Genomic DNA, 26,687 nt, shown 5'->3' with positions numbered 1-26,687 from the left:
ATCATCTACATTGTAATTAAGAATTGTAAAACTTTCTTCTCATTTTCTGTATACAGGTGGAAGTTAAGCCATATGTCTTGGATGATCAGCTTTGTGATGAATGTCAGGGGGCCCGTTGCGGTGGAAAATTTGCTCCATTTTTCTGTGCTAATGTTACCTGTCTGCAGTATTACTGTGAATATTGCTGGGCTGCTATCCATTCACGCGCTGGCAGGGAATTCCACAAGCCCCTGGTGAAGGAGGGAGGAGATCGCCCAAGACATATTTCATTCCGCTGGAACTAAATGATCACTGCAGTGCTCATATGCAGGCCTCAAATTAAGTGCACTCTTCTGTTATCCTGATTATCCCTACCCCACCCTGCCCTTTCTCTTATTCAAGATAGCATGTCCTTTTGTAGTAGTCTGTAATTTAACAATAGTATAATGAAAGAATGACCTATAATATGGGTATTTTGTAGAATCTTGTCATTGAAAACTGTATTGGGAACTCCTTTTCGTATTGATAACATGTTGCAAGTGAGTTGCATTCTCTTGTCTTTACTACCGAGAGAACACTTAATTTCATGCAACATTTTCTTAGAGGAGAGAAAAATATTAAGAAAAGAGAATTGAAACAATAGAGTATTTTGTTTTTTTTAATTAAATTATTGTTAATAAAGAACATAAGAATACTTTTATTAAAATAACCGTGTAACAATAACACTATCAGTCTGTTCTGACACTTTCCCCCAGGGAAGCCTGTTTTTGCCTCTCTTTTTGTTTTGACTTCACATTTTTCCAGCAACAGATGAAGTTAACATTTACCTATCAACAGGAAAGAGCATGTTTAAAGCAACAAAAATGCATGAGCAAAGTTGAAGCAGCATTATAGTAATGTTTTTTTTTTCTTTCTTCCTTTATTTCTCTTTTTCCTTCTTTTTCTCTCTCTTTTTTTTTGTTTTGTTAATCTTTTAAGGGTTTTGAGGCTGAAATTTTTGCTCGGTATATATCTGACCTTGCCTCTGACTACCACCCACATCCAAATTAGTAATGAGATAGGCAGAGCTTATTATATTTTCATCAAAACTATTACATTTTAAGAATTCCTGAATGTAAAAGTTGAGTAAAGTTACTACTGAGGGGGGGGGAGTGCACTTTTGTTTTCCTTTAAGAAATTCAATTGTCTGGTTACAGCCCTAGAAATCCTACCAAAGCTAGAGTAATGACAACTAGTTAACTGGCATTTCCTCTCCTGAAGGATAAATATATAGATTTTATTTTTGATGGCTATATATAACTCTATATCCTAATATACTAACATTCATCAGGGGCCAGCCTTTGCTCTCCATTTTGACATGAAAAAGTAGAAAACCTAAAGATACCTCAAGGATATCACTGATTTTTACTGAAGTTTTGATATTCAGATGTGTCACGCAAAGTAAATTGGCTGCTTATTGGTTTCCCATCTTGGATGTAAAGTTAGTTTTAAATACCCTCTAACTTAGTTGTAACAGAAGGCATGAACCTAAGTAGTTTCCAAGTCTTGTTTTGCACTGTTTTCTGAATTTTTGCATGAAACGGTGCGAGCACGCATATGCCTTTCTTACTCTTCCTGTAGAAAGGAATTCCAGCTAAGGTTCCTCCTCTTCAGAACTTAATATGGAGAAATAAAGAAACACAGGTATTTGAAGTGCCAAGATTGCTAAGTTAATGCCTGCTTTATTATAAATAAGTTCTACCTTGAGAAGCATTAACACAGTACATGTTAATTGAATGATAAAGAGTGGGTGCAGGGGTTTAGTTTGAAATAGTTGAATGAAGGAGTAGTTCTGAAAATTATTTTTGTTACTTTTGAACTAATGCCCTGGCCAACTTCTGAACTGATTATTTAGCAGTGTGCAAACAAATTCAGTGGCAATCTTCTAAACTGCCTGACCGGCATGGTACCATCCTAGATTCTCTGAGACCAAAGACTTGCCTCAGCACTGCTCAGAAAACATCTGCTCCGTTGAAAGCCTTTGTCAGCCCCCTCATCCTGTTCCCCCAGCCCAGATTATCTTTATGAGAAGTAGTTTTTATTTTCAATACAGGCTTTAATGAACTATACCTTATCGAGTTCCAAAGGTCAAAATGGAGACATTTGCTGTCTACTAGTCAAGTATAGAAAGGGAGCTGCTTTTAATGAAATCCCTGAAAATATTGACAACAGTAATGCAAATGCAGAGTGCTCTTGTGTAGATTGTCAGGGACTTTTTTTTCTCTGAAGTACATAATTATAGTTGGAATGTTCCTTTAATTTTTTTAATGCTTGTAGGTGGCTTGGGGTGTGCTATTGTGCCGATCCTACCCAGTAAACAGGTGAGATGGGTTACCATTACAAGAAATAACACTGTTTGAGAACTAGCTTTGAATAATAATTTTCCCTTTGTACATGACCTGCTGAATTTCGGTACAGTGTTTTTGTAGCTAACTTATTTTGTCATGCACATAATGTATATTTGTTATGCACTACTTTTGTATATCTTGTTTTTCCAACAGTGAGCATTTTTAGGCACACTTTTCACTGACGGGATATCTCTTTATGCAATACCTCAATTTTTCATATTGCAAAGAGTAGCTTTTTGTACTTTTATTACTGAGAGATCTTCATATACTTCATTTTTTAATATAAATAATTTTAATAAATTTTATTTTCTTATATTCTGCTTTTTATACATTTCAGTGCTCTGCATACATTTTGAATTATGGATGTTGTGCACTGGCAATGCTATTTTAGAATCTGCAGAGAAAAGAAAGCATGTTGCTTAAACATCTTAGCCCAGCACCAGGTATTTGGTGTACATATAATTTAAGAAATAGTATATGTAAAGTTGAGAATTAAAGAAGAAAAGCATGAAAGTGACAAATGACACTGTCTTTAGACCCTGAAATTTAAATGCATAAATATAGTGTAGAATTTAAAAGTAAAGAAACATCAGAATTGTCTACCGCTTCTTACTAAGTTTTTAAAAATTATACACAAATGCAGACGTTTTTGGTGAATGTTTAGCCATTTTTAATATTAATAAAAAATTGATGTTAGGTGTTTGATGCAGAAATGTGTCTGCTCTTTTAAATTATATTTAAAGAATAAAAGAGAGCCTGCTAGGTGGCAGGCATGTAATGTTAGTATGCATGACTAATGTAAGAAATTGTTATTCTACTAATATTCACTTGTGATTGTGTGACAAGCGTGTTTACAGATTATTTGGTTACACTTCGATTTACAGGGCATAAACAATTATATACATTACTCTGTACTTAAATAGTGATTACATGTCCTTCTGATTACATGGGATTTGTAGTTGGGGTTACCATGTAGCTCCAAACATAATTAACATGTAATTAGTTTACCAGTCTTAGGGTATCACTTCAATTTGCAAAGGGGTTAATAAGCATGTAGTTTTATCACACTAGCATGGCGCTGGCCATGTATTTACAATGTAGTTACAGAGTAATTACATGGTTATTTTTGCAATGTAAAATAAAGTGTTTCTGATTATTTTATATGTAAAGGAACCCCACTGCCCCGTGCTTTTTGGTATAGTATATACTTCTCCATACACAGACCTCTGCAGAATGCAAATTTAAAACTTGCAGTGAATGAATTTAGCGTTTTATAAGGATGCTGTTGGAAAGACTTGATAATTCACCCCTTTTGTTTTTAGAAGAGTTAAAACCTTCTGTTATAAGGTGATTTAAAACTTGAATGTGATGAATTGTGGCAAGTTAACTTCAAGTTATGTGCAATACCTATTTCAGACTTCTGGAAGATCTTTGCAGTGTAATTCTTTGTTTTTAATTGCAGACATTTAAAAATGTCATTTTCTACTGTTCTAGTAAATCCTCTTTCTTGCTGGTGTTTCTAAAGAAAAGAATCAGAAATCAATCTTTCTACTAATGTAAATTTGAGATTATTTTTAAAAAAAATGGAATAAAAGGTTTTGGTCATTTGCTTTATTTTATTATCTTATTTTAAAGCTACTGTGATAGCATTGTAAGAATTGGGACAATATTGTATTCAACTGTTTTATTTTTTATATTTTTAAATTTTAAAGTATAATTAGTTTTTATAATTTTCATCAGATTTTTTTGTTATATTTTTTGGAAGTGAAACTTTTAGCAAGTGGGTGTCTAGTTTTTACTAATCCCTAATATGTTTTTCCCCCAATGTATTGCTCATATTATCAGAAGGAAAAGTTATTTAAGTATGTCAGTTAATTGTACTACTTGGCTGAATTTCCATATAGTTTTTACTGTGTATGGGGAGGTTGTAGTATTTATTATAGCATTTTAAATAAGGGTAATTCATTTTTTATTAAAGTCATTTTCACGTTTAAGTTCATATTTTTGTATGTTCTACTCTAAGTTATATAACACAAGTTACTTTTTTTAAAGAGTTCATTTGTTGAAGTGCTAGTGAAAAATTAATGTTATTAAATAGTTTGCAAATGACTATTTATACCAGTATGCATATAATTTTTAAATATTTGTAATGTGAGATGTTGAATGAATAAAACTTTTAACTCAATGCTTCTTCTTAACCTTTTTTATTTTAAGCTTCCTGTAGATACATGTTCCTTTGTGGCTGAAGCTCGTGGGCCTTGGGAAGTGATTTTGATGAAGTGTATGGCTCACGTCTGACTATGTGGTGTGTAAAGTGCTTAAGGCTGAGTTCCATGGCCCTGTTCTGGTCAAAACCTAGGGCATGGTTTTGTAGGGGACGTGTGAGGGAGGTTGTAACCACTTGAGAGATGTTGAGTGCCCTGTACACTGCATTAAATTGCTGCAAAATAAATGTGCGGTGCTGCAGAACTGGAAAGGGCAATGTCTAGGGGGCTGTAGAACTGCTGTCTGTTGAATCAGGCTGTAAGAAGAACCATTTTTACTGCTTAGGTCCAGATGTCTTTAGGGAATGTTGAACACTCTCTACTTAATTTTGTGAATTTGGTGCTTGTTGAGTATTTGGTGCTTGTTGAGAAATCTTTGTGTAGCTCTGGAAAAGCCTTCCAGCAGTTCCAGCACTGCTGTTTCTGTTTTTTTCTGCTGTCTCTGAAGTGTACCGGCCTAGCCAAGAATTATAGTTTGATCAATTTCTTCTACTCTGTGCTGTCTGCTGCTAATTCATAGGGACAAAGATGAAAACCACTACAGAGCGAAGACGTCAAGCTAACTGGGCAGGTGACATATTTAATGAGAAGAATACCGCTGAGGCACATGCAATGCATGACTTGACGTAAGTCAGAAACCATTGTGCAGCTGGGACAAAAAGATAACTAAGCCAGGGCCCGTGAAGGCCAAACATGGCATGGACAGACAAGGATTCTTTTTTACTTGTCTCACAGTTGTAATCTGATACTCCCAGAAGGAAAAAGTCTGGAATTTTCAAGAATGTTCTTAGATGAGCTTGCTAGTGTCAGCCTTTCATTTAAAGTATCTCAACTTGAAATGTCTGAAGTGCCTTGTGAAGTGTTGCCACCTTATGGATCTGCCCTTCGGGGACTATTCAAAAGAGTTTTTCATCCACAGTGGCTGCCAATTCCCCAAACTTTTTTTTCAGTTTCCATATTTTGATACAAATAGCTAAGCTTCAGTGTAGCGTAATTTTGGTTGGTCTGGTAGCTGCTCCGAGTGGAACTGTGAGTTGAAACATGCACATGTACCTTGTGAGACAAACTCCTGCCCAAAATACAATACCGGAGTCAAAATTGGTATATTGCTGCAGTGGCCAGCACTTTGTTATTGGCATCTGAGCTACTAATCTCTTGTGCCATCATCTGAGGAATGGTGTTGTAAATGTTTGATAGATGTTGAGTATAATTCTTTTCCATGGGTGCTTCAGGAAATGCAGATCTTACAGAATTGAGCTATAATGGGATTAGTTCTGCAAGATGCTAATCACTTGAATTACCATTGGCTTCAGATGACGTAAACTTCGAAGCTAATGCCTTTTTAACAAGAATAAAAAAACTGCTGGTGACTCCATGCATGTATTTTCAGTCCCTTGAAATGGTTATTTAAAAATAATCGTAAAATGCTGGTAAGCTTTGGATCAAAAGTAGAGGCTAGATATGGGATGTCTGCCTAGCAAATAATGATAATATATAGACAATATTGACCAGTTACTTGGCTGGTAATGGAAGTCTTCTCTCTCTATTCTCTGTGTTGGCATTGTTAGGAAATAGTTGTAGTTCGGCCTCTCCCAAAGTGATAACAAGTTCTTGATATTACTTTCAAGTGCATAGTGGTCTCTCAGAAAGCATGTGCTTATGAGTGTTTTATCTGATAATGGTTTCTAACAAGTACGATAGGCCTGAAATTTGGCCCATCGGTATGGGCTTTTCCATGATGGTGGCACAGTGATGTCTTCCACAAACAAGGCACTCCCAGACTGATTTCAGTTCACAAATGATATAAACTTAGAGGTGTTTATCAGGATAAAGCATCTGATTTACATCTGGGGGTGTGTAAATTAATGCTAAACTTTTTCCCATCTGAAGACTGCAAAATACTTTGTGAATGTTTAATAAATGAAATCTCATTACACAGGCAGAGTCTAAAAAATTCACCTCAGAAAAGGTGAAATACCACAAGTCTGGAGTGTTCAAAACTGAAAATAACCACTCTTCGTAGTGAGAGCTTTGGCCAATTCTGAATTGCTGAGGAGTAACTTTCTAGGAAAGCTGATATATCGAATCCCTTTTGGGTTTCAGTTTGTCCAGAAACTATAAATAAACGCTAGGGGCAGACTCCAGAAGGTGGAGATATGCCTGCGGGGTAGAATTTCAGAATTTCCACAGTACATGAATCTCAACTATTTTATTTCAGCACAAACTGCTCGCTGAGCACAGTCAGCCACCAGCTTTCTCTTGGGTGCTACTTTCACTAAATGAACTGCTACATTCCACATCAGTGAAGAAACTCAGTTTGGGTGGAGATGGATAAAACCCATCTAGTACAGCGTAAAAGGCTAAGGTGTATTTTAAAGAGAGTCTCTTAGCTGTCAAGTTGTTGTTGGACGGTTTCTACTGTCTGTCCTGATTCTCCAGCTGCTGTTTATTCAGTGCTATGAAAGCCTGCTCAGGCACAGTCCAAAATGCACATTGCTTGCCTACAGGAAATCTAAGACAAATAATAGCCTCAGAAAGGACAGATGAGGAAAAAACACTGACATCTCTTCCTCTGTGTAAAATAAGCTGATTCAGTCTGCCAGCATGAAAAACAGCCTCTGGGATAAGAATATACTTGCAGCTGTCTTCCCAGCCATAGAAACTGAAGGGGGTAGAGGGGCTGAATCGGTGCTGTAAATACGTTACTGAACTCCCTGTTTAAGATGGAGAGAGAGTCTTTCCGAAACGTGATGCTCTTGTTAGTGCTATCAGATATCACCTGCTTTCATGCCACCCAAACTATAATTCGCTGACTTTTTGTAGGGCTTGTTGGAGAGAGGCTTTTGAATTGTAAATATTAATTTATTTGAATGTAGCCATTATTAAGGAAAGCCCCCTCACTCATCTTGTTTACTGAGCTTGGGAAACCATAGTGTATTACTACTCTGTTCAGGTTCCTTTCCAAAAATTTGCTAGTCAAAAATTCTCAGTTCTCCTTGTGTATATAAAATATGGAAATATATAAGGTTTGTGTTTGATTGTTTTTTTCTTCCTGAAATTTAATTTTAGTGAGTCATGAAAGCTGAGAGTAAATCCTCTGAATACAGCACAGGTACTGGGGAACTGTGAGAACAGGTTTTTGATTTTGCATGAATGTTGATGTTTAAAATGGACTTAGTTTTGTTGCTCTTGGTGATGTGGCATTTTTTTGATTCCAAATCTGCATAGCAGAGTGAGTTGGTTTGCTTTTCATGTGAGTGAAGAACATTGGTTTCACTTAAATGGCAGACTGATGGTGTAGATGCAGTTCACACATGCTGTGTGCCTTAGTATCTCTTAACACAATTTTGTAATCTGTGGGGGATATCAATTCACACATAGAGAAAAACATTAAAAAAAAAAAAAAGTCTCCCAACCTTCTCCAACCTAATGTTTGAGAAATTGTTTGCTTGATCTAAATCGCCATCTCACACTGCTGCTGACTCATGAACCGAGATCAGTTTGCTTAGTGATTGTTTTTGCCTTGCTATGCATGTGAAAGCATTAAGTTGTCAGTTTAGCAAAGTGCCATTTTTCAAGACAGTGCTTGTTGCTTTAAGCACTTGCCCGGTATTGGTTTGTGTATGGAGTACATTCTGAATTTTCTTTCAGTGAGTTAAATGTGATTTTTAGTTTTTTGAAGAACATTCTCATCGTAAGCAGCAGGCAGTAGCCCCCAGCTTTACTTCAGCAGGCCAGCTGTTCACAGGCAGATGCTGCTCTGTACACACTGGCAAAATCAACTCAGTTCTTCAGTCAGTAGTGAGGAAATTTGCTCAAGGGTTGCTTTCACAGGAGGATGTGTTTGGAGGAATTTAATGGCAGGACAAAGCAGGGACTGCTTCAATTTTCTCTGCAGAACTGGCAATCCCTGGAGACAGAAGCCCTGCTCTGTTCCTCTCCTGGCAGCATCCTTACGTCTCTGGAGCTAGGGAAGGGAGTGAATGTTCGGGGACTGGAACAGTTGTGCTAAGGCCCCAGTACCATTACAGAGTGCACCCGCTGCTGAGGAACGAGTATGTTCAGTGGTATTTATACTGCAGTTACACAGAACTGTCTCTCTTACACAGACAAGTGCATTGGTGATTACATGTTCTTCCACAATTTGAGAAGACAATCTGGAGTTTTATCTCAGGTAGGCCTGACCTTCCCCATCTGCTTGTTCATGGAAGGTCTGAGTACACATTTCCCAGAATTACAGTAGTAATATTCAGTATTATAATTCCTGCAGCCTAACATTTGAAAGAGCCAAGGTAAAGTATTCTTATCACTGAATTGGAAACAAAGGGTGTCATCATTAAATAAAACTAGTTTGCACATTGACATAGAAAAGACACATCAGAGAAACTGAAGTCCTTACCTGCCTTTTGTGATATTCCCATGACAACGAGTTTTTTCCAGTAAGAAGGCTGTTGTATTCTGGTGTTACTGCAGCGATCATTTTGCCTTTTTTGAGTCACTCTATAGTTTATATTTCAGATTGGGAATCTTTATTTAAATACCTTAACATGAAGTTCTTCCAAACCAAGTGTTTCAGTCTCATTGACTTGGGTTTTGGTTATAAAGTCCACGGTTCTTCTCAGTGACTTGAAAATCTCTCAAGGGGGTACTCAGGCTTTTGTGTAACAAACTTAGTTTATAATGTGCTAAATATTTTTATGTGCAGCATGGATAAATGGGAAAATATGCCTCTCCTTATGAGTGGTGCGGATGAAGTGATTCCCACATGCATGGTTTGTAAGGCAATCTGAGATATGCAGGTTCATTAATATGAAATGCAGGTGTGTAAAAATGGCAGCTGGCCATTTTATGCCTCTGCTGCACTGTGTTGTTGCTTACATAATTAACTGAGATCTATTGTAAATTATGAAATGTTACAAGTAAGCAAAAACTGAAGGCATAATGCATTGCTTAGATTTACCAGAAGTGGTGAGTTTTGTTTTCGTAATGATTCCTAGTTATACTAATAAATGGTCTCCAGTGTGTTCTGTAAAGTAACCATATTCTAATAAAATACCTCACTCCAGTGACTCTTATTCAGTCTTCCGTGAGAACGACAGATACAGTAATTGTTTGTCCTACTGGTGAGGATATAATTAACAAGGTTTGTCTGTAGCTGTTCTCAGAATTAGCATAATTTCTACATTAAAATCTTGGTTAACAGTGTTAAAATTCGTATTTTAGATGGATTCACAATTTGAACATGATAATGTAGTATTTAATAAGCAATCTGCCTTGCCAGTATTATGTTGAGTAATTCTTTGCAGTCCACAGCAAATAATCCTCACAGAGAAACAAATCTCAAATGAGAATGGGTTTCCTTTTTGCTGGGGAGTGACACGAGATAAATCCCTAAGTGTGCATGCAGCAGTGGCCTATTGGCTCTTTCCTTCCTTCTTGGCATAAATTGTAGGCAGGCTACCACCAAACCTGTCTCGTTTTAAAATGGTATTTGAGGTTAATAGAAGGCGATGTATACTTTACCAAGTAAAACTGAAACAACAGAATGCAGGAAACAATGCATGTTCTGAGCTGAAGAAGCTGACATCTGAATACAAAACAAGCTATGACGAGGTGCAGACTGAAAGCTACAGTTGGGTATATTTTTAACTAGACAGTTGAAGATGCGGTGAAAAGCTGAGAGGTTTGTTCAAAGTAACAAACACAGAAGTAGCTGGTAGTCAGTTCACATGTGGAAAGGAGCGTGAACAGTGTCCAGTTCTGCAGATTTCTCTAAGACTTTAGGGGGCATTGTTTTTTGTCAGCAGTAACAGATTCTACAAGGGATCTGAGCTGAATTTGCTTTTGAAATCAAAGTCCTGGCAATGTGCTGTTGAGGAACGTGGACAAAATGAGTCACACGAGGGTTGTGTATTTCTATTATAAATCACAAATTGTGTGGAAGAGTATGACATAAATACAGGTGCTGAGAAAACCCACTGATGTGGCAGCCCTGATGCCCTGAAAGGGCCACAGGACAGGAGCAGCCAGGTGGCAAAGCGAACTCCTGGTCGGGATCATGCAGCAGCAAGTGGTCATGCAAAGTGTGAAGTCATGTACTGAAAATGGGTGCTGTTTAGATTTATGTGCGTGCATTTATGTTCTCTGGGTGGTTGTGGACTGAGACCTGTGTATTTCAGCAAAAGAAGCACTTTCTTAAGCAAGGCTTTGTGATTAATGGACATGACAAAGTTTGTACTCCGGATCAGTTTTTAATGAAGCTATTTGTTTGCCTCCCTCTGAGCTTCATTCCCTCAAGCTGAACACACTGGCTACCTCTCTAGGCCAAGCTGTCAGCTCAGGTCTTTGAAAAAGAGGGAGTGAGTCCCTGGTGCCTTCTTTCTCTCTCTCTCTTTTTTTTTTTTTTTTTTTTTGTGTGTGTGTGTTTGGGGGAGGGGGCGGGGGGGGCTGGGAGGGCACAGTCTTGGTAGTTATATTATATAACTACAACCTCCTTTTCATTCCATGTGCTTTGGATCCTGCAGTAGATGTCCTTTTATCATTGGGACATAACAAATTACTCTGGCAAACTGTCAGGCTGAGCCTCTGGAAGTTATTTCCCTCTTTTTCAACTGCATACACAAGATGCCTTTTTCTGACAGTGTATAAAATAACTGAAAATCCTGGGATACTTCGCAGAAGAGTGCTGTGGGTTTTCCCTTCCCCTTGGCTCCCCTGCCTACATCTCAGGTTCCTGCGGGGACACGGGAGCGCTCTTGTTTGGTAGGTAAGGCTGCCATCTCGTGGGGTCCTTCTGCACAGCACCCTGCCTTGCCAAGGGGACAAGGGAACAGCAGCTCTGGAGACCTTGGGGGCTCTCAGTCTTACGGTCTCTGAAAGCTGGGGAAGATTCCAGGGTGACAAGTTGCCGGTACCATTCATATGCTCCTGTTGATGAGTCAGAAAAAGTCTTCTCACAGTCTTTAATTTGTAATGCTTTCCCTCCTGAGAGCTAAGGGTGCTGAAATGCTGAGAAATCATACAGAGCAGTATTTCAATGCCAAAGCAAAAATCAATGAGAGGTGCGCTCTTAAGTTGTTTGAGAAATCCTGCTTGTCACTGACAATATGTCCTAACCCCAGTGCTGGCCTGTCCAAAGAATGCCTTGCTGTAGTGGTGTCACATGGCACTCATGCTCACCAGCTGTTGCTAGAAGGACAAAATGACAACAGTTAATTAAGATTCCATAAATGCTGGTGGCTCGAAACCCACCCACCCGTGACCCATGCACTGGCAGGTAGGCTGTTATTTTGGGGTATACTGGTGTGAAAACTCATTGTATCAACACAGGAACTGTAGAAGGGCCCACATGAAAGAGGTGCCACTTGATCCTCTTCTGGAAATCGCAGCAAAGATGGATAGTACATCACTGCCTTCAGCCTGGAGCCCCGTATATCACTATCACTTTATCAATAATTTGCATCAAATACGTCAATATATGACTTCAGGCTGTGTCCTTTGTGCTAAACCTTTACTGAAAGAGGGTAGATTGAGATTAGACATAAAGAAATTCTCTACTATGAGAGTGGTGAGGCAGCGGACCGGGTTGCCCAGAGAAGCTGTGGATGCCCCATCCCCAAAAGTGTTCAGGTCCAGGTTGGATGGGGCCCTGGGCAACCTGATCCAGTGGAAGGCGACCCTGCCCATGGCAGGAGGGTTGGACAAGATAATCCTTCAGGTTTCTACCAATCCAAACCACTCTGTGATTCTATAATGCTGGCCAAAGGCATCCTTGCGGAATAGGTTGCTATCTCATCTGAGGATTGAGTTATAACCAGCTTGTAGTGGGCTCATCAAACCAGGGGGATGCTTCCTGAACTGCTGGAATTTTGTGAGAAACCATTTTTCTGTGTGCATGACTGGGTGGTACAAGGCCCACCCTTCACTAAGCTTATTGTTCCTTCCTGCTCAGAAAATAGTTACTTTTCCTTTTTTCCCTCACCGAGCCAGAACACCGAAATGGGTCAGTGGTGAGCAGACGGGATGGGGCAGGAGGGGTGTTCTGCAGGGCCCCCACGCCATGCCCACTTACCCCACAGCGCAGCAGCTGGGCGCCCACTCCCTCAGCCCCCGCCTCCCCAGGCTCTCCTCAGCGCCCTCACAGCTGGCCTGCCCACCAAAGATGGAGCCTGGCTGCAGCCAGGGGAGGCCGCTTGTGCCACACATTTATGTCAACAGCTTCGGCTCCCACCGCTGCGGTTCCCTCATCCGCTGTGGCAGGGGCTACAAGTGGGCTGAGGTGGGCCGGTCTAGGACCCTGCTTTCCCAGCAGAGCCCCGTGGACAGGAGCAGGGAGCAGAGGGCAGCCAAGGCGCATGGGGACAAGGCTGACGCCAAGCCATCGGCCGCTGCTGGCAGAGCCCAGGAGGTGGAGAGCTGTGGTGGGGTGAAGGATACCAGCCTGTGCCATGGTACGTGTTGCTGGGACTGGGGACCTCCATGCCTTGGGAGAGCATGGGGCTGAGGTCAGGCCCCTGCCATGCCCTCCTCTTCTCAGGGGACACCATTTCTGTGTGGTGCTTTGGGCTGGCACTTTGTCCCAGTCAGACTGCGGATGTTGCGAAGTGAATGTGGCACAAAGGTTTTTTTTAATGTGCTGTGTACAGTCAGACTGGGTATTTAGGGAGGGGTTGGATCGTGGTGTTAAACTCATGTGAGTGAAAAAATTCAGTTTTTTTGCCCCAAACTCTTACTTTGTTGAGCTGCAGTGTCTCCAGCCTGCAAGGTGAGGTGGCTGCAATGCAGCACAGCCTACCTTGTCCTTCCCTGTGATGAGGCCAAAAATAACCAACATCTGTGGAGCTGCTCTGTTACATCGTAGTTCTGTGCCCTTTGTGCCTTTTCTCAGGAGAGTCCCATCTAACCAACCTGTCACTGTGCTGCTTTCACCTTCGTTGCTGTAACAGCCCGAAGATGTTTCTTAAATTTCTTTCTTTGTGGCTGGGACCAAAGAAAGTTGGGATGGGCATGGGTGTGGGTGTCTTTTATTTATTTAAAGCACAGAAGAAAGATTAGGCAGTTTCCTACTGTTTGCAGTCTGTTATGAAACAGAGCTCTGCTGCTCAAGATGAAGTGGAGAGAAAATGGAGAGCGTGACCTGGCTTCTGGAGAAGAATCCAGGGCGGGGGGTTGGAAATGCTGGGTGACAGAGATAGGGTGGTCCTGAGTGTTGCTAACTTGTTGATCTTCAGGTTTATTTATTTATTTATTTTTGTATTTTTCTTCTTTTAAAAGACATTTTTCTGAAGATGATAAAGAGAGATGCTATATTAGGCTGTAATTAATAGCACCAGTTCTGCTGTTTTTTTAACTGGGTGATGCCAACCAGTGGCTCAGAGACAGCCTGTAACTACTGCTAATTGGAAGTTCTGCTGCCATGATGTGACTGGCAATGGGGCTGTGGTGGCCTGGAGAACGCTGGTTTGCCTAAAGCTGTGCTGCAGGAGGGGATGAGCCCACAGCTGTGACTGAGTTCAACATCCCCATGTGCGTTCACCCTTTCGCTCATCTGCACGCCTCGCCTGCCTGTCCAGCAGCTCCTGGGAAGCCTGCTGTCCTCACCCTGCTGGGAACTCATCCCAGTCCTTCCTCCTTGTGGCTGTGTGTCTCAACTCCAAAAGCTCAGCCTACTCTCCTTGCTTCTGTTTTTTAGCACTAGCAGAGGTGATTATTGTGATTTCTTGCCTCAGTGTACTCACCATTTCCTCTTTCAGCTGAAATTTTTCTAGCTGCCATACTGAGGGGATAAAAAGGGAATTAAAAGCTAGTTGTATTGCCCAGAAACGTGTTGTCTTCATTTGTGGTTGCTGTACTGTTTTGAAATCTGTTTCGTGAAGTTTGTGAGACACCCAGTTGCCACATGGTTATAATGCAGAAATGGGCAAGATGATGGCATGACGTGAGGACTGATGTTCTGTAACTGCTGGGACCAGAAATAAGCATCTCTGGAAGGATGGGATGCTACAGCTTCCTCAAGAATTTATTGTAAACACTCAGGATATGCTTTCTAAACTCTCTTCTTAGATGACCTTCAAAAGGAGAAGCCTGACACCTTTGACTTTCCCTGCCCATCAAGAAATGTTGAAAAAGTAATTAAACGAAAGAAGAAAAAGGTATGAAATGTGGGAGCTGATTAGCTGCTTTTGCATTTGAGAAAATAGCTTCCTGCTTGTTCCATATATGTCTATGTGAGAGCATAAGGGAGATTAAAAGATTGAATTGGTAGTCTGTTTCTGAAAGTCTTACTCACAGAAAAGAAAAATGGAATTATTTTCCCTCTTTGGGGGCTTGAAAATTCTGGCTCTCATTCAATAAAGCACTTAAGTATGTGCTTACCTTGAAGAATCGAGTATTCTGTTGACTTGAAGCATGTACTGAAATGCTTTCTTGGATTGGGGCCAGGGTGCTGCACACCTTGCTTGGTGAAACCTGGCAGGAAAAAACTTCTGCACCTTCTCTTCCTCTTTTGTTTTAAGCAAAGAAATTCCACAGGTTACAAAAAAAAAAATGAAGTCGAGAACAATAGGTACTAATACTATAATAGTAGCAATATGAAATTACTTTCTGTTTCACAGATGTATTTCTGTTCCTGTTCAGTAGTTCCACAAATGCTTGAAATTTAAAAAGGCACATTTATTAAAACAGTAACCCATTATGAGATTTTGTAATGTGTGAGGTACAAGTAATCAGCTAGACTGTAATATAGTAATGTCACAGATACTTGATTTAAAACCAGAAAAATACTACTGACTTCAGAGGAACAGCTAATAACATACTATAATATCACTCTTCTAGTACATTAAATAGTCTTCAAAAAGAATGAGGAAAATGTATTATGTTTTAGCAATAAACGTCCATGAGAAAGGAATTATCTTTAGATTTAAACTAGTTTCACGGATGGGGTCCAGCAAAAGTCATAACGTTAGCATGTTAACAGCCATTTATATTTCTTAGTCTGTTTCTCTTTCTGAATGCCGTTGTCAACAGTTCCAATTTAATATTTTTAATGCACGTTTGAAATATGCCCACTATAGCTGGAGTTTTATGCCTCTAAAATAAAGGTCATCAACATCTATAAAACAGATAAATACTGACTTGATATCGAATAGTCCAGGCCATTGCTATGCTGGGATCTGGCATGGGGTCCGAATTATGCCGTTGCTGAGGGATTAAGCAGAAAAGCTTTTTCTCCTGGTAAAAATGAGCAATCTTGTCTTATTCTCATTTTTCCCCCATTTTGGATGACTTTGAAGATAATTTAATGGCTCCGTGCAAGTTTTCCTAAGTTCTTATCTAGAAGTCCACAAGTCCTGGATAAACAAGAGTGCTAGGCCAGAAAGTAGGGCGATATCTCATGTGGAAAATTATGGTGTAATTCAAAGTTTTTTGACTTTTAAATAAGAGATGACTTCCAGTATATCCCGTGTATATAGCCTTCCTCCACTTTTCCTCCTTGACATCCTCACCTCCAGTCCTCTGACTTCATAGTCATGCTGGAGAAGTCTGCCATATAGGAGATGTTTTGACAAAAACTTTGTATGTGCTTCATCGAGAAAAATTCAATTTTATCTTTCAGTCCAAAGTCTGGCTTAAAGTCTGGAAAGTAATTTCAAAAATGCTTGAAGAAAATGAAAAGTTCAGAAGTCGACTGTTGACTTGTAGTCAGCTTAATGGAGAAGGTAGGTAATGAACTGAGAGTATTTGCTGTCCTAGAGAAAACAAGTTAATAATGCAAGTCCTCGAGGTTTAAGATCTCGAGGTTTAAGGTCCACTAAGCTGTTTGTTTTGGGTAATATGCTTTACAACTCACAAATTACAGAATTCATTGCATACTTTATACACTTCTAGCTATATTTGAACAACTCTTATTTTTCATTGAGGACCTTATAAAAACTGTATTACTTGGGAGGAAGGACATCAGAAGTGTTTTCTGCAGTCTTTAACATTAAAAATATCAACATAAAATATGTGCAAGTTTTCCTGAACATGTTAAGTATATAATTAAACTGTTATTCACAGACAGGTCTAAGGCAGTACTTGGATGAATAATAATTTATTTCTTCACATTGGAAAATTGGAAAATAGTGGTTGGTTTCATATTGACAATAAATAAATTAGATGCTCCCCAAAGGTAACTGTAATACAATTTAACATAACCATCAAACATGTCCTCACACTGTGCCCTCAATGCAGCTATTTCATTACTGGAAAATGACTAGGGAATTAAAAGTGGTGCTCTGTACTGAGACAACTTCAATTAGAGACATTGTAGTTGCTGCACAATTTGAGATAATGCAGTGTATGCTTACAAATGTAATTGGAATATCTGGCCTCACAGTCTGATGAGTTTTTAGGAAAGAGAATATACTCATCTGTGAAGAGTTACCAGGTAAGTTAAAAATAGCATATTCATGTGCAGTGCTTCTGCTTAGTTTACACTCATGTTGACAGAAGTTTTCCTCACACACATATTAAGTTATGTACCAAAATGTATGTCCATTGTTGCCAATATTTTCTGTTCATAACGTGTTATGTTGTAGACTGATTAAATTTACACATACATAATAAGAAAATACTCCTTCAAAATTTTTCTTCATGAGAACAAAAGAAGTGCAATTTTGGTTCAGAATAGAAATACATATACCCCAGTGACCTGTTCTCTGCAACCTACAGTGTATGTAACTGAAACAGTAGAAGAAATTTGACAGCATGTCACAACAACATATTCTGTGATTGTTCTGTAAATATTCTGCATTATGTGGAAGAGCACTGCTGTTTAATTTAAAATCATTTTCTGATTAATTTTGGTATAACAAGATGCTGAACATTAATTATATGGTATTTATATTCTTTATACCAATCATGATTCCATTGGTCTTTGCCATATTTCTACATAGCTCTCTCTCAAGCTGAGAAAGTCAAGACTACTAAATCTCTCCTCATATTATGGAAACTTTTTCTTAGCTCTGATAATCTTTACTCTCTTATCTTGGTCATCAATTGAAATGCTCTCTCTCTGCTTCTTTACGTTCTGCATAGTTCATCCATATTGCTCATTTGTTTGTGGTGATAAGAGACAGCAATTATTGGCAAGCCTAACACTGTATCTGACTTTTGCCTGTACAAGTAAATACCTGTGATATCTAAGAACTCCACAGGGTCAGGAATAGGTACCCTTCCTCCTGAACTCAACCATTCCTGCTAGCCAGGAGAGATGTTCCTGGGCAAGGTGGGTGTCTTTCACGTCAGAAGTGTCTTAGGACTTTTTCTCTCTATAAACCTGTTGCAGAAGCCATTGTAGAACTGTGCTTTACTACCTAACTTAAAGGTTTTGATCTAGCAGCTTCCATATATTTTCTCGTATGGCTTAGATCATTGCAAAAGTTTCAGTGTAGTCATTAATGTCTATGTGACACTTAGCAGTCAGCGAAGAAAAAAATGTCTTCTAGGATTTTTGTTTGCCTGCTTTTAAGAAAAAGAAGAGTGGGAGACAAGGATAAAGGACTAGAAACCATTTAGAAAGAAACTAGAAACCAAACCATATAATGTGTGATTGCCTCCGAAATTTCAAGATATTGTAAAAAAAGTCAAGATTTCTGCTGATGCAAGATCTCCTAGGTGGATTTACCATCTCGACACAATGGTTGCTAATCTGCTTTTCTGTTTGTTATGGATATGCAAAGTACTGGTTTGTCTAGCTTGTATTTATCTTGGGATTGACTAGACAAGGCCCATTCCCTTTTCAGATACTTATCTCTTTTTGTCATCATGAGAGAAATCATTAGCTATATATGCAATTTCCACTGATTCTTTTCTTAAAAAAGAAACAAAAAAGCAAGCAAACAAACAAAAAGCAGCCAACCATACAACCACCAACAACAAAAAGCAGCCAAATACCTATTCTATCTTTAACTGTAATTGTACCTCATTTTTCAGGAGCTTTAATTGAGAATCTACTATTAGCCCTATTTAGCTGAAAACCATCAATTCTAATACCTTCTCGCTAATTAGCAGATTTTACACAACACCAAATCAAGAAGATAAGTCTGCTATTGATCTGAATTTTTCATTAAACAAGAAGCAAATTGAATAATTCTGGAAGACATTTAGATATGGATCAACAAATCTGAATAAACTTGCTTCATTTTTTAATTTTTTAGTACATTAATAGAGCTAGAAAATTAATGCTGCATTTTATTGCCTCTATAAATAGTTCTATTGAGAGAAAAAAAATGTATGTGAATTCTAATGCTACCTATTTAGTCCTTGAAATGCTGCATGATTAGATTCAGTGTGACTGAAAATGGTGATGATTCTCCCACAGGCAATGGCATGAAGCAAAGTTCACAGAATGAGACATTCTCCCTGGACAGGGTATGTATATAGTCCATTAATTGCCAAGCAAGCTTAAAATGATAAACAAAATAATTAAATTAAAGAGATATACTGATATTGTTTAATGTTATTAATATGTGCCAGTCTTACACTTCAGTATTACTGATGTTGGGCTCAAATATTTTTCAAGATTTTGGTCATGTTTAGGAAGCAGAAGGGGTCTGTCCTCAGCAGGAAGGGGTTTTGCCCTCACAAAGGCACAGTCCCTGTTCCTGCACTTCAATTCTTTGTGCGTGTGTAGTAATGACTGTTCTCACCTGTTCTGACCCAATTCTACCCTAGGGCTGGTCCCCTGATCTCTGTAGCTCGTTAATGGCTTTCTCACTGGAACAGGGAAATGTTTCATCACATACTTTCCCTCCTTTAACCCCAAAAGATTCTCATAGTATGCCTAAAAACTTGGGTCAATGTACATAAAATATACTGAAGTGTGCTGTCAACTTATATTGCTTTGCACAGGTTTTACGTCTCCCCTCAGTAAATATTAGAGGGGAGATACTCAGTCCGTAGAGCACAGAAAAGTACAGCAGTTAGAAATGGTTTAATTTGTAAGCTGTATGGTCACGTGCTCTCATTTTTTAGCTCTATGGGTGTAAAACATTCTTCTATGATCCAGTGAGCAGCGCTGGTTTTTGGCGTTAAGAACACTACTTTATCAACAGAAATACATGTAGGTCTGTTCTGGAATTGAGAGCATAGCAGCTTGGAGAAATAGCAAAGCTTAAGGCTACCTTTATACTTAGATACTATGGAAGCTTCCCATGAGCTCTGACTAGCCACTTAAAGAAGTTCCATGCACGTAGGGAAGTGGCCTATGTCCAGGCTGCCTACATGTGCAATGTGTGCCTTAATGAACAAAATCTTCATGTGATGAAGTACAAATTAAGAGAGTCTATTTGTTGTGCTTCGTATATGACTTTTTTCTGTTAAATGGAACGTACCACTTCACTTTTGTTGTCTCTTTTTCTCTAGGAAGAGTCCATCTTCGGTTGGGTATAGCAAGAAAATAAAGGAAGATTCAATCCAAAAGGAGATATAAAAGTAGTGAAATTGTTTGTTAAGATCTAGTTCTTAATGAAATTGGTGGCAAGACTACAAGTGATTTCAGTGAACGCTGTTTTTCTGTTGTTTGTTTGGCATATGTGTTTCTACTGTTCAAGAGGTTTGTTTTTAGAGTGGCTTAAACAGCTCTGTTGTGAAATATTTATTTGAAGTCATTAAGTCTAGTGTTTCACTTAGTTATTAGATTTGAAAGCTTTTTAATGAGCATAATATTGTGACAGTTTGCTTGCAAAACAATAGAGATACACATTTAGTGTTGACTGTGTATTTTTATTGTTTTTTTTTTGTTTGTAGCTTGTCAGAATCATAAACAAACGTAAATTCAGTAAAACAGAACTCCACACAAGATATATCAAAACACTTTTGTTCCTAGTGATTTGAATAATTTTGATTTTATTATATTAAAATAACACACAATTACCCTTCTGTTCATTCATCCATTTATACATGAACCTCAGCAAGTATTTTGAATATGAAACCAGGTGAATATTTTCTGTCTTACTGTTCATCACGAAGCACGTAATAATATCATCATAATCAGAAGGTGCTGTTTATCTAGCTGACTTCAATAACACAATATAATTTTCTTCTGTTATGGAGTTTTATAGTTGGAATCCTGATTGACTGTTAAAACCTTTTAAACTAGCAAATTGTGTAAATGGAACACGAAGACTGCATAAAAATAGTATGTATACAGATTTCATCTCTATAGCTAAAACATTCACCTGTCACAATTAGACATCTTTGGTTTCAATAAAAGGATGATTTTCTCATTGCATAATGTCTTAGTGTTTGCAGATATAATGACTGGAATGTCAGAGCGTTGAGCTTTAATAGTATGCCAGTGATTGTCATTAAGCAGCAAAGCATTTGGAAGGGTTTAATCTTTGTTTACTTAATAGTAAAACTGCAAATATGGAACCGGGATGCGCCCTTCTGATGACAGTTTGGGCATCAAGGTTTTTTTTCTGATTTGTGGCTGAGTAATATTCTGATTTTACTTGAAATAGTTGACATTTCAGCTTAGAAAAGGAAGTGAGAAAGCAAAGTATGCAGTCAAGATGTGATCATTTTTCTGGCAGAAGAAAAATGTCATAGTTCTTTGGTATTTTCAAAATTCATGTTTGGAGTCACACATTTATTTATTTATTTTTAATAAAGGAGATAGTCTTCCTGGTCCCCCACAGTTGTATCAATGAATTGTTGGCATGAAGAGTAGTTATTTTGTAATCTCAGATTGTAAATTGTAGAGCTACTGCTCTAATGTTTCTTTTCTTGTAAACTGCAGCTGCAGTTGGTACCTGTATTAGGTTGGTACCTGTATTAGCACAGACTTAAGTGGCCCTGGAAATGAAACTTGTGTGTTTCTGCTGTGCTGCTACTTTTTCATCCAGGTGCAATGGTGATTTGAGGGGAGGGCCCATGCAGCATCAACCTTGCCATATAACTTTATACTTGTTAACATGCTGCTGATCAAGAGAAAGAAATGTCTACTGCCTTCCCTATTAATCCCAGCAATCTGTGTTCTTACCTGCTTGTCTTAGCCCTCGTCCAACATGCCTGTGTTCTGCCTTCATCTCACTTCCACCTCAATCAGGAATGCAGCTCATGCCCAGAGCAGAAGGTGGTGAGCATCAGTCCTTCTCAGCCTGTGAGGTGTGTGAAAGTGCAAGCAAGGGGCCAGCAGCCCCTTCCCCCGGAAACCCTGTGGTGGTGGCTATATAATTAAATGGTTGCGATCCACTAATAGAAAAGAACCTCTGATTGGTAGTACTCTGAGAGGGATCTTAAATTTGAAATCACTTTGGGTTAGATAAGCTAATGCATCAGGGCAAAAAGAGAGATGGTGATTTAAGTTCAACTTCTAACTCCTTGAGCAATTTCCCACTTTTCTAGGTTCGATTTCCAACTCTTTGTCTAGCTTTCTACTTTAGTGACCAGATTTCAAAGGTACTGTTATAAACAAGGGTAGTTAGAGCAGTTAACCAACGAGAAAAAAAAAAAAAAAAAAGAAGAAGAAGATCTAGCTCAGGATGTACAAAGTAGCCCAGCTGACACATACACTATCATCATCCACTCAGATCCCTGCTGCAATTTTTTTTTCCTTCGTAAGACCAGTTAAATATAAACTGCAGAAGACAAAGTAATTGTTGTGTTGCATTAAAATATGCATATACAATCCAAGTAAGTAGCATCTTCAACATGAAAAAAGGGAATTGTTTGCACAGGAAGAACTTTATTTAAACCCTCTTTGTTAAAAGAAATCAGAAATAAATAGGGGAGCCTCAGGGCACTAGATCATACACTTGAGATTCAGAAAACAACTGACCCTCCTCTGAAGTCCTTAATCATCACTGCAGAAGCAAAACCAAGGGTCATACTGTCCTGCTGTGGTTCCTGGGTAGTGATGGTGTTCTTTCACATTCTTCAAAACGCATATTAGTTACCTGAAGTTTTTAATAACAAATCTCACTTGGAGTGTGAACTGAAGCAGATGTGCAAATATAGAGGTCATGATTTGTCTTTGCTTTGCAGCCTTTTTTTCTCAGTACATAAATTACCTTTTGCAGTACAAAAATTCTAGTGAATTCTAAAAGTTCAAGAACAATTTTTAAGCTCAACCCTGAGAACATATTGCAGGAGATCTGAGGAGGTACGTTGCGGTACGGAGGTGGGAGGGAGCAGCCGGGACTTGCAGAGTAGCTGAAGGCACTGCTGCTGAATTCCTCTGATCAGTAAATGCTAGTGTCAGCCACTTACCTCAAGTTCTTAGAGTTGGTCTGAATAAATATTCTTTTGTAGCACATTTTTATAAATACAGATGACTCTATAGGAAGCTAAGTAATGCAGAGTAAGGCCTTCGGTTAGCAATTTGCTGGTAAAACAAAGTTTAACTGGAAATAACACATCTGCTGGGTCTGAAACGTTTTGATTGAACGTTTTCCCAGATGGTGAATTCTTGCCAGATGAGGTCCCCTGGCTCCTGGAGCACTTCTTGGCAGGTCAGCCCAGGATACACAGCCTCTTCTGTCTGCCCAGTGACACCAAGGAGTGTCCAGAGCTTGGGGGCTTGAAACTCCAGCCCTTGGTTTTAAGGCTACCACTTCCAAATTGCTGTAAAGCTGTAAAAACCATGAAAATCCTGGGAGCTTGAACTCCACTTTGATTTCCATGTCTGGAAGAGCTAAGAGGCTTGGCTGGAGGCAGGACTGCTGGAGCTCCTGCACGCTCTGATGCGGAGCTGTGACTTTGGGCAGGCTTCCCGGGGCAGACCTCAGCAACAAGGCTGCACCAGAGCCAGAGGGTCCTCGGAGCTCCCCCAGCTACTGCGCTGAGCTGGCGTTTGCAGATGCTGCCCTACTGCCAGACACAGTGCCACTGATCAGCTGAGGCTTGGTAACTCAGGGAATTGTGTTCTGGAAGTGTTTTGATGTTTCTGAAGTGACCTTTCTGGGAATTTCCACTTTGCAGGCATTTTCAAAAGAGTTTGTTTCCTGCCTGATTTGGACCAAAGCCACGGATTCAGATAAAACCCCATTTCCTGCAAACTGGTGGCTTGGCTTGCCAGGCAGCTAGCTCTTCAGCTCATGACCCATCTGCTCTGGTGTTGAGATGAATCAGATTCCTCTGCCCTAATCCTGTGGCCTGTGAGGTTATAACTTGGCCATTACAATCACCAAAGCTAATAATGTTTCACCGTTGATTCATTCCATAAAAAAGATTTCAGCTTTTAAGAAAACTTGGGAGCAGGATGCGGAGTTTCTACCATGATCAGATTTCAGGAAAGTATAAGGTGACCTTTGTCTTCACTGGATGTTTACATCCAGTGAATGTCTTTGTCTTTAGGGCCCTTGCTAGTAGTCAATGTTCATGTTTTAACTTCAAAGCTCCTAATACAATTTTGCATGGCCTCTGACTAAAGGATAGCCTTCAGCAGGCAGTTCAATTCTATTTTTTTATCTTTTGGGAAACGACTTAAAGCAAATTTTGGGCATATGTGACATTTTATGTATGTGTGCAATAGGTCTTTATGTATGAAACAAAACATGATGCAACTTTGATTTATAGCTCTTGTAAATCTTGGCAACTTAGGCAGGTTTGTGTAATATGTATATTTTCATTGCATAGGCACTTATATAACTACAACAACAGGAATTTCCATAAAATCCAAAGCGTCCATACTTCAATGAGTTTAATAGTATAGGCTTTTCTGTAAATGGAAGTAGCAGGGGAATCTATCATATTAAACGTATTAAAGCCACAATGAATTTTAATAAACATTTATAGGAAGCTACCCTCTTGTTAGTGACAGCATCACAGACATCTGATGCGATGGAAAAAAAAATCGTGTTTGAAAGTTTTTCTGCTTGCTTTGTAGCTGGTGAAAATCGAGGTGTGTAGCTGCAGTTTCATTTTGTTAGAAGCAAAAGATATGGAGGCCCCTGAGCAAGAAGGGAGTATGCCTTGATGCAGACAGAGAGAGGCCGAATACCTGCTGGAGGATGCTGCATACTTTCACCTCCCGTTGTCTGTGGCCCCTCTTAGAACAGGCTGCGTCCCATCTTCCGTGCTCTATGTACAGGGCATGTTAATGAGAGCGTCTCTTCTTGTTCTAAATTGTGAACTCACAGGTGTGTCTCATCTGAGAGATTTTGCTGAATTGCAAACGTTGCTGGGCTGCTTATGAGTATATGTCTGATTTGTGTAGTCTTCCCAGAGATCATGACAAGAACATGTTCATGCTGTGAATGTGTGAAATTTATTGCATGCCTGGCATTCCTGCACAGATGAGGAATGGAGGCAGATTAAAAGAGCTGTGCAGGAAGGTTCACTAAGGCACTGACAAATGCTTCCTCTCCTCCAGAAGCTTTGTAAACTCTTGTATTTTGAAATGAATAATAGATTAACATGGCTTTTTTTTTTCTTTTTTTTTTTTTTTTCCTCCTGTTCTGCTATATGCTTATTTTATTGTTCCTAATGTGTGTGTGACAGGACGTCAGCAGTGCTGATGTAATTTCACATAATGGATGATCTCCTCCATAGCAAAGGCTACAAGTTAACCCCAACTTAAAATATACATGATCAGTTTTTACACCCCTTGGTATTTTAAATTTCTTTAACTCCATGTAGGATAAAAATTCTTGGCTATGATACTAATTTATCTGTGGAGTGATCTCCAAAGGCAAAGAACAGAAATGCACTCCTCGCTCAGCTCTGTCATCCCAGACTGAGCAAACCAACAGGGGATGTGCAGTGAGGAGCAGTTCAGAGCATGGGCTGGGCACAGGGACTTGCCCTTTTATAACTTCCACAAGTCTGTGGTTCGTGCAGGCAGGCATTTTAGTGGGAACAGTTCCATACTCGGTTTAGGTTGAGGATGTGGTGAGATTCCTTCCCGTATTGATGTGCTCTGTCTAAATGTTACTTTCTATCACATCATGGTGTCTTTTACAGGAAAACACAGATGTGAATTTGTGACATACGGTATTTGTTAAGTTAGAGGACTCAGATCAGGGCTGGGTTTGGCTTGAACTGTCACCTGAACTGTGCTTCTCACTGCTTGTCACTGTTCTATTGGACTCATTTTGAAATGAATTAATGGGAATGTCTGAGAGACAAACCTGATCTTTCATGAGAAGAGTCCGAGGTGGCTGATGTTCTTTCTAGGCTTGCCCTGCCTTGACTGGTCTGATTTCCTGAGACTTTGTCCTCACTGTGTGCTTTCAAGCTCTGCAGTTTCTCCTCAGTAATTTCTACCACCTGTCCATATGCTTTCAAATACTTTTATTGAGAGCCCAATGTCAGTTTTTCAATGTGTGAGAAGAGATAAAAATAATATGTTACAATAATGTACAAGAACAGTAAAGTGCATGATGTGCAGGAAATATGTTTTATGAAGAGATGTAATGGGCATAAGAAATTTGTAGATCACGGAGCAAGTGAGGAAAATAATATTCATGAACATTGAAGTGCAGTTGATTTATATGTTCAGGCATGGAGTGGGTAGAAGTTGGACTATTTTGAATGACATTTTGTTTACGAGTTGCAGAATTTACAATACAGTGAAATGTTATACCCAAGCCCTGTTACAAATATCAAGCCTCTTAAAGACAGCCAATAATCTTCAGCATAAACTGATAATGAAAAAAGTAATTCTACTCTGATTTGTTTAACTGGAAATAGAAAATAATACATCATGTGAGTCTTATTAAATGAAGAAGGAAAGGCATATATTTTTGTTGACAGGAGAAATACGTTGTTTATTCCTCTGGAGTCTCATGTTGCTCGTACTGCTGCTTTGTCTTATTGCCAGTCACTGATCTGCTCTGTGTGGGTGGAAATGTCAGAGTTTGTATTCGCTCCATAAGAAAAGCTGTACGTTACTCTTTGATTTGTTGTATTCACTTGGGTTTGCTTTAATGCTGTCTCTAGAGAAGGTTTGCTTTTAGGATCTTGCTGGCAACTTTAAGCATCCGCTTTTTTCCATAAAGTATTCTGCTCTGTAAACTCACTGCTGGTAGTTTGTGTCTGTCTGTGAAACTGGTATTTTGCAAAGAGGTAT

At 39.1% G+C, this 26,687-nt stretch overlaps 3 protein-coding genes across 5 annotated transcripts in view; all 3 read left to right on the top strand.

Moving 5' to 3' along the window:
* Window positions 1–4,551, top strand: part of CPEB4 (cytoplasmic polyadenylation element binding protein 4) — a 43,310-nt gene extending 38,759 nt beyond the window's left edge. For both annotated transcript variants that reach the window (XM_040573168.1, XM_040573169.1), the window contains one exon: window positions 57–4,551. In XM_040573168.1, coding sequence (XP_040429102.1) covers window positions 57–284 — 228 coding nt within the window. In that variant the 3' untranslated portion in view covers window positions 285–4,551. The remainder of the gene's footprint in view (window positions 1–56) is intronic.
* Window positions 4,552–12,450: 7,899 nt separating this feature from the next.
* Window positions 12,451–21,961, top strand: C14H5orf47 (chromosome 14 C5orf47 homolog). 2 transcript variants are annotated; one of them, XM_040573542.1, is made up of 5 exons: window positions 12,451–13,080; window positions 14,693–14,781; window positions 16,245–16,347; window positions 18,993–19,042; window positions 19,194–19,335. In XM_040573542.1, the coding sequence occupies exons 1-5, from the start codon at window positions 12,525–12,527 to the stop codon at window positions 19,302–19,304; spliced, it is 909 nt and encodes a 302-aa protein (XP_040429476.1). In that variant the 5' UTR covers window positions 12,451–12,524; the 3' UTR covers window positions 19,305–19,335. The 2 variants fall into 2 exon arrangements, with proteins under 2 accessions (XP_040429476.1, XP_040429477.1); XM_040573543.1 differs by lacking the exon at window positions 19,194–19,335 and adding an exon at window positions 20,036–21,961 and having other exon boundaries at window positions 12,483–13,080.
* A 114-nt stretch (window positions 21,962–22,075) lies between these two features.
* The window catches only part of NSG2 (neuronal vesicle trafficking associated 2), a 44,404-nt gene continuing 39,792 nt past the window's right edge, over window positions 22,076–26,687 (top strand). The window contains exon 1 of the mRNA XM_040573545.1: window positions 22,076–22,080. The gene's annotated coding sequence lies outside the window, so the exon portion shown is untranslated. The remainder of the gene's footprint in view (window positions 22,081–26,687) is intronic.

This window comes from Cygnus olor, chromosome 14 (genome assembly GCF_009769625.2).
Source record: "Cygnus olor isolate bCygOlo1 chromosome 14, bCygOlo1.pri.v2, whole genome shotgun sequence".
NCBI lineage: Eukaryota > Metazoa > Chordata > Aves > Anseriformes > Anatidae > Cygnus > Cygnus olor.
Note: the sequence above shows the minus strand (reverse complement) of the source record. Positions and strands in the feature narration are given on the sequence as shown.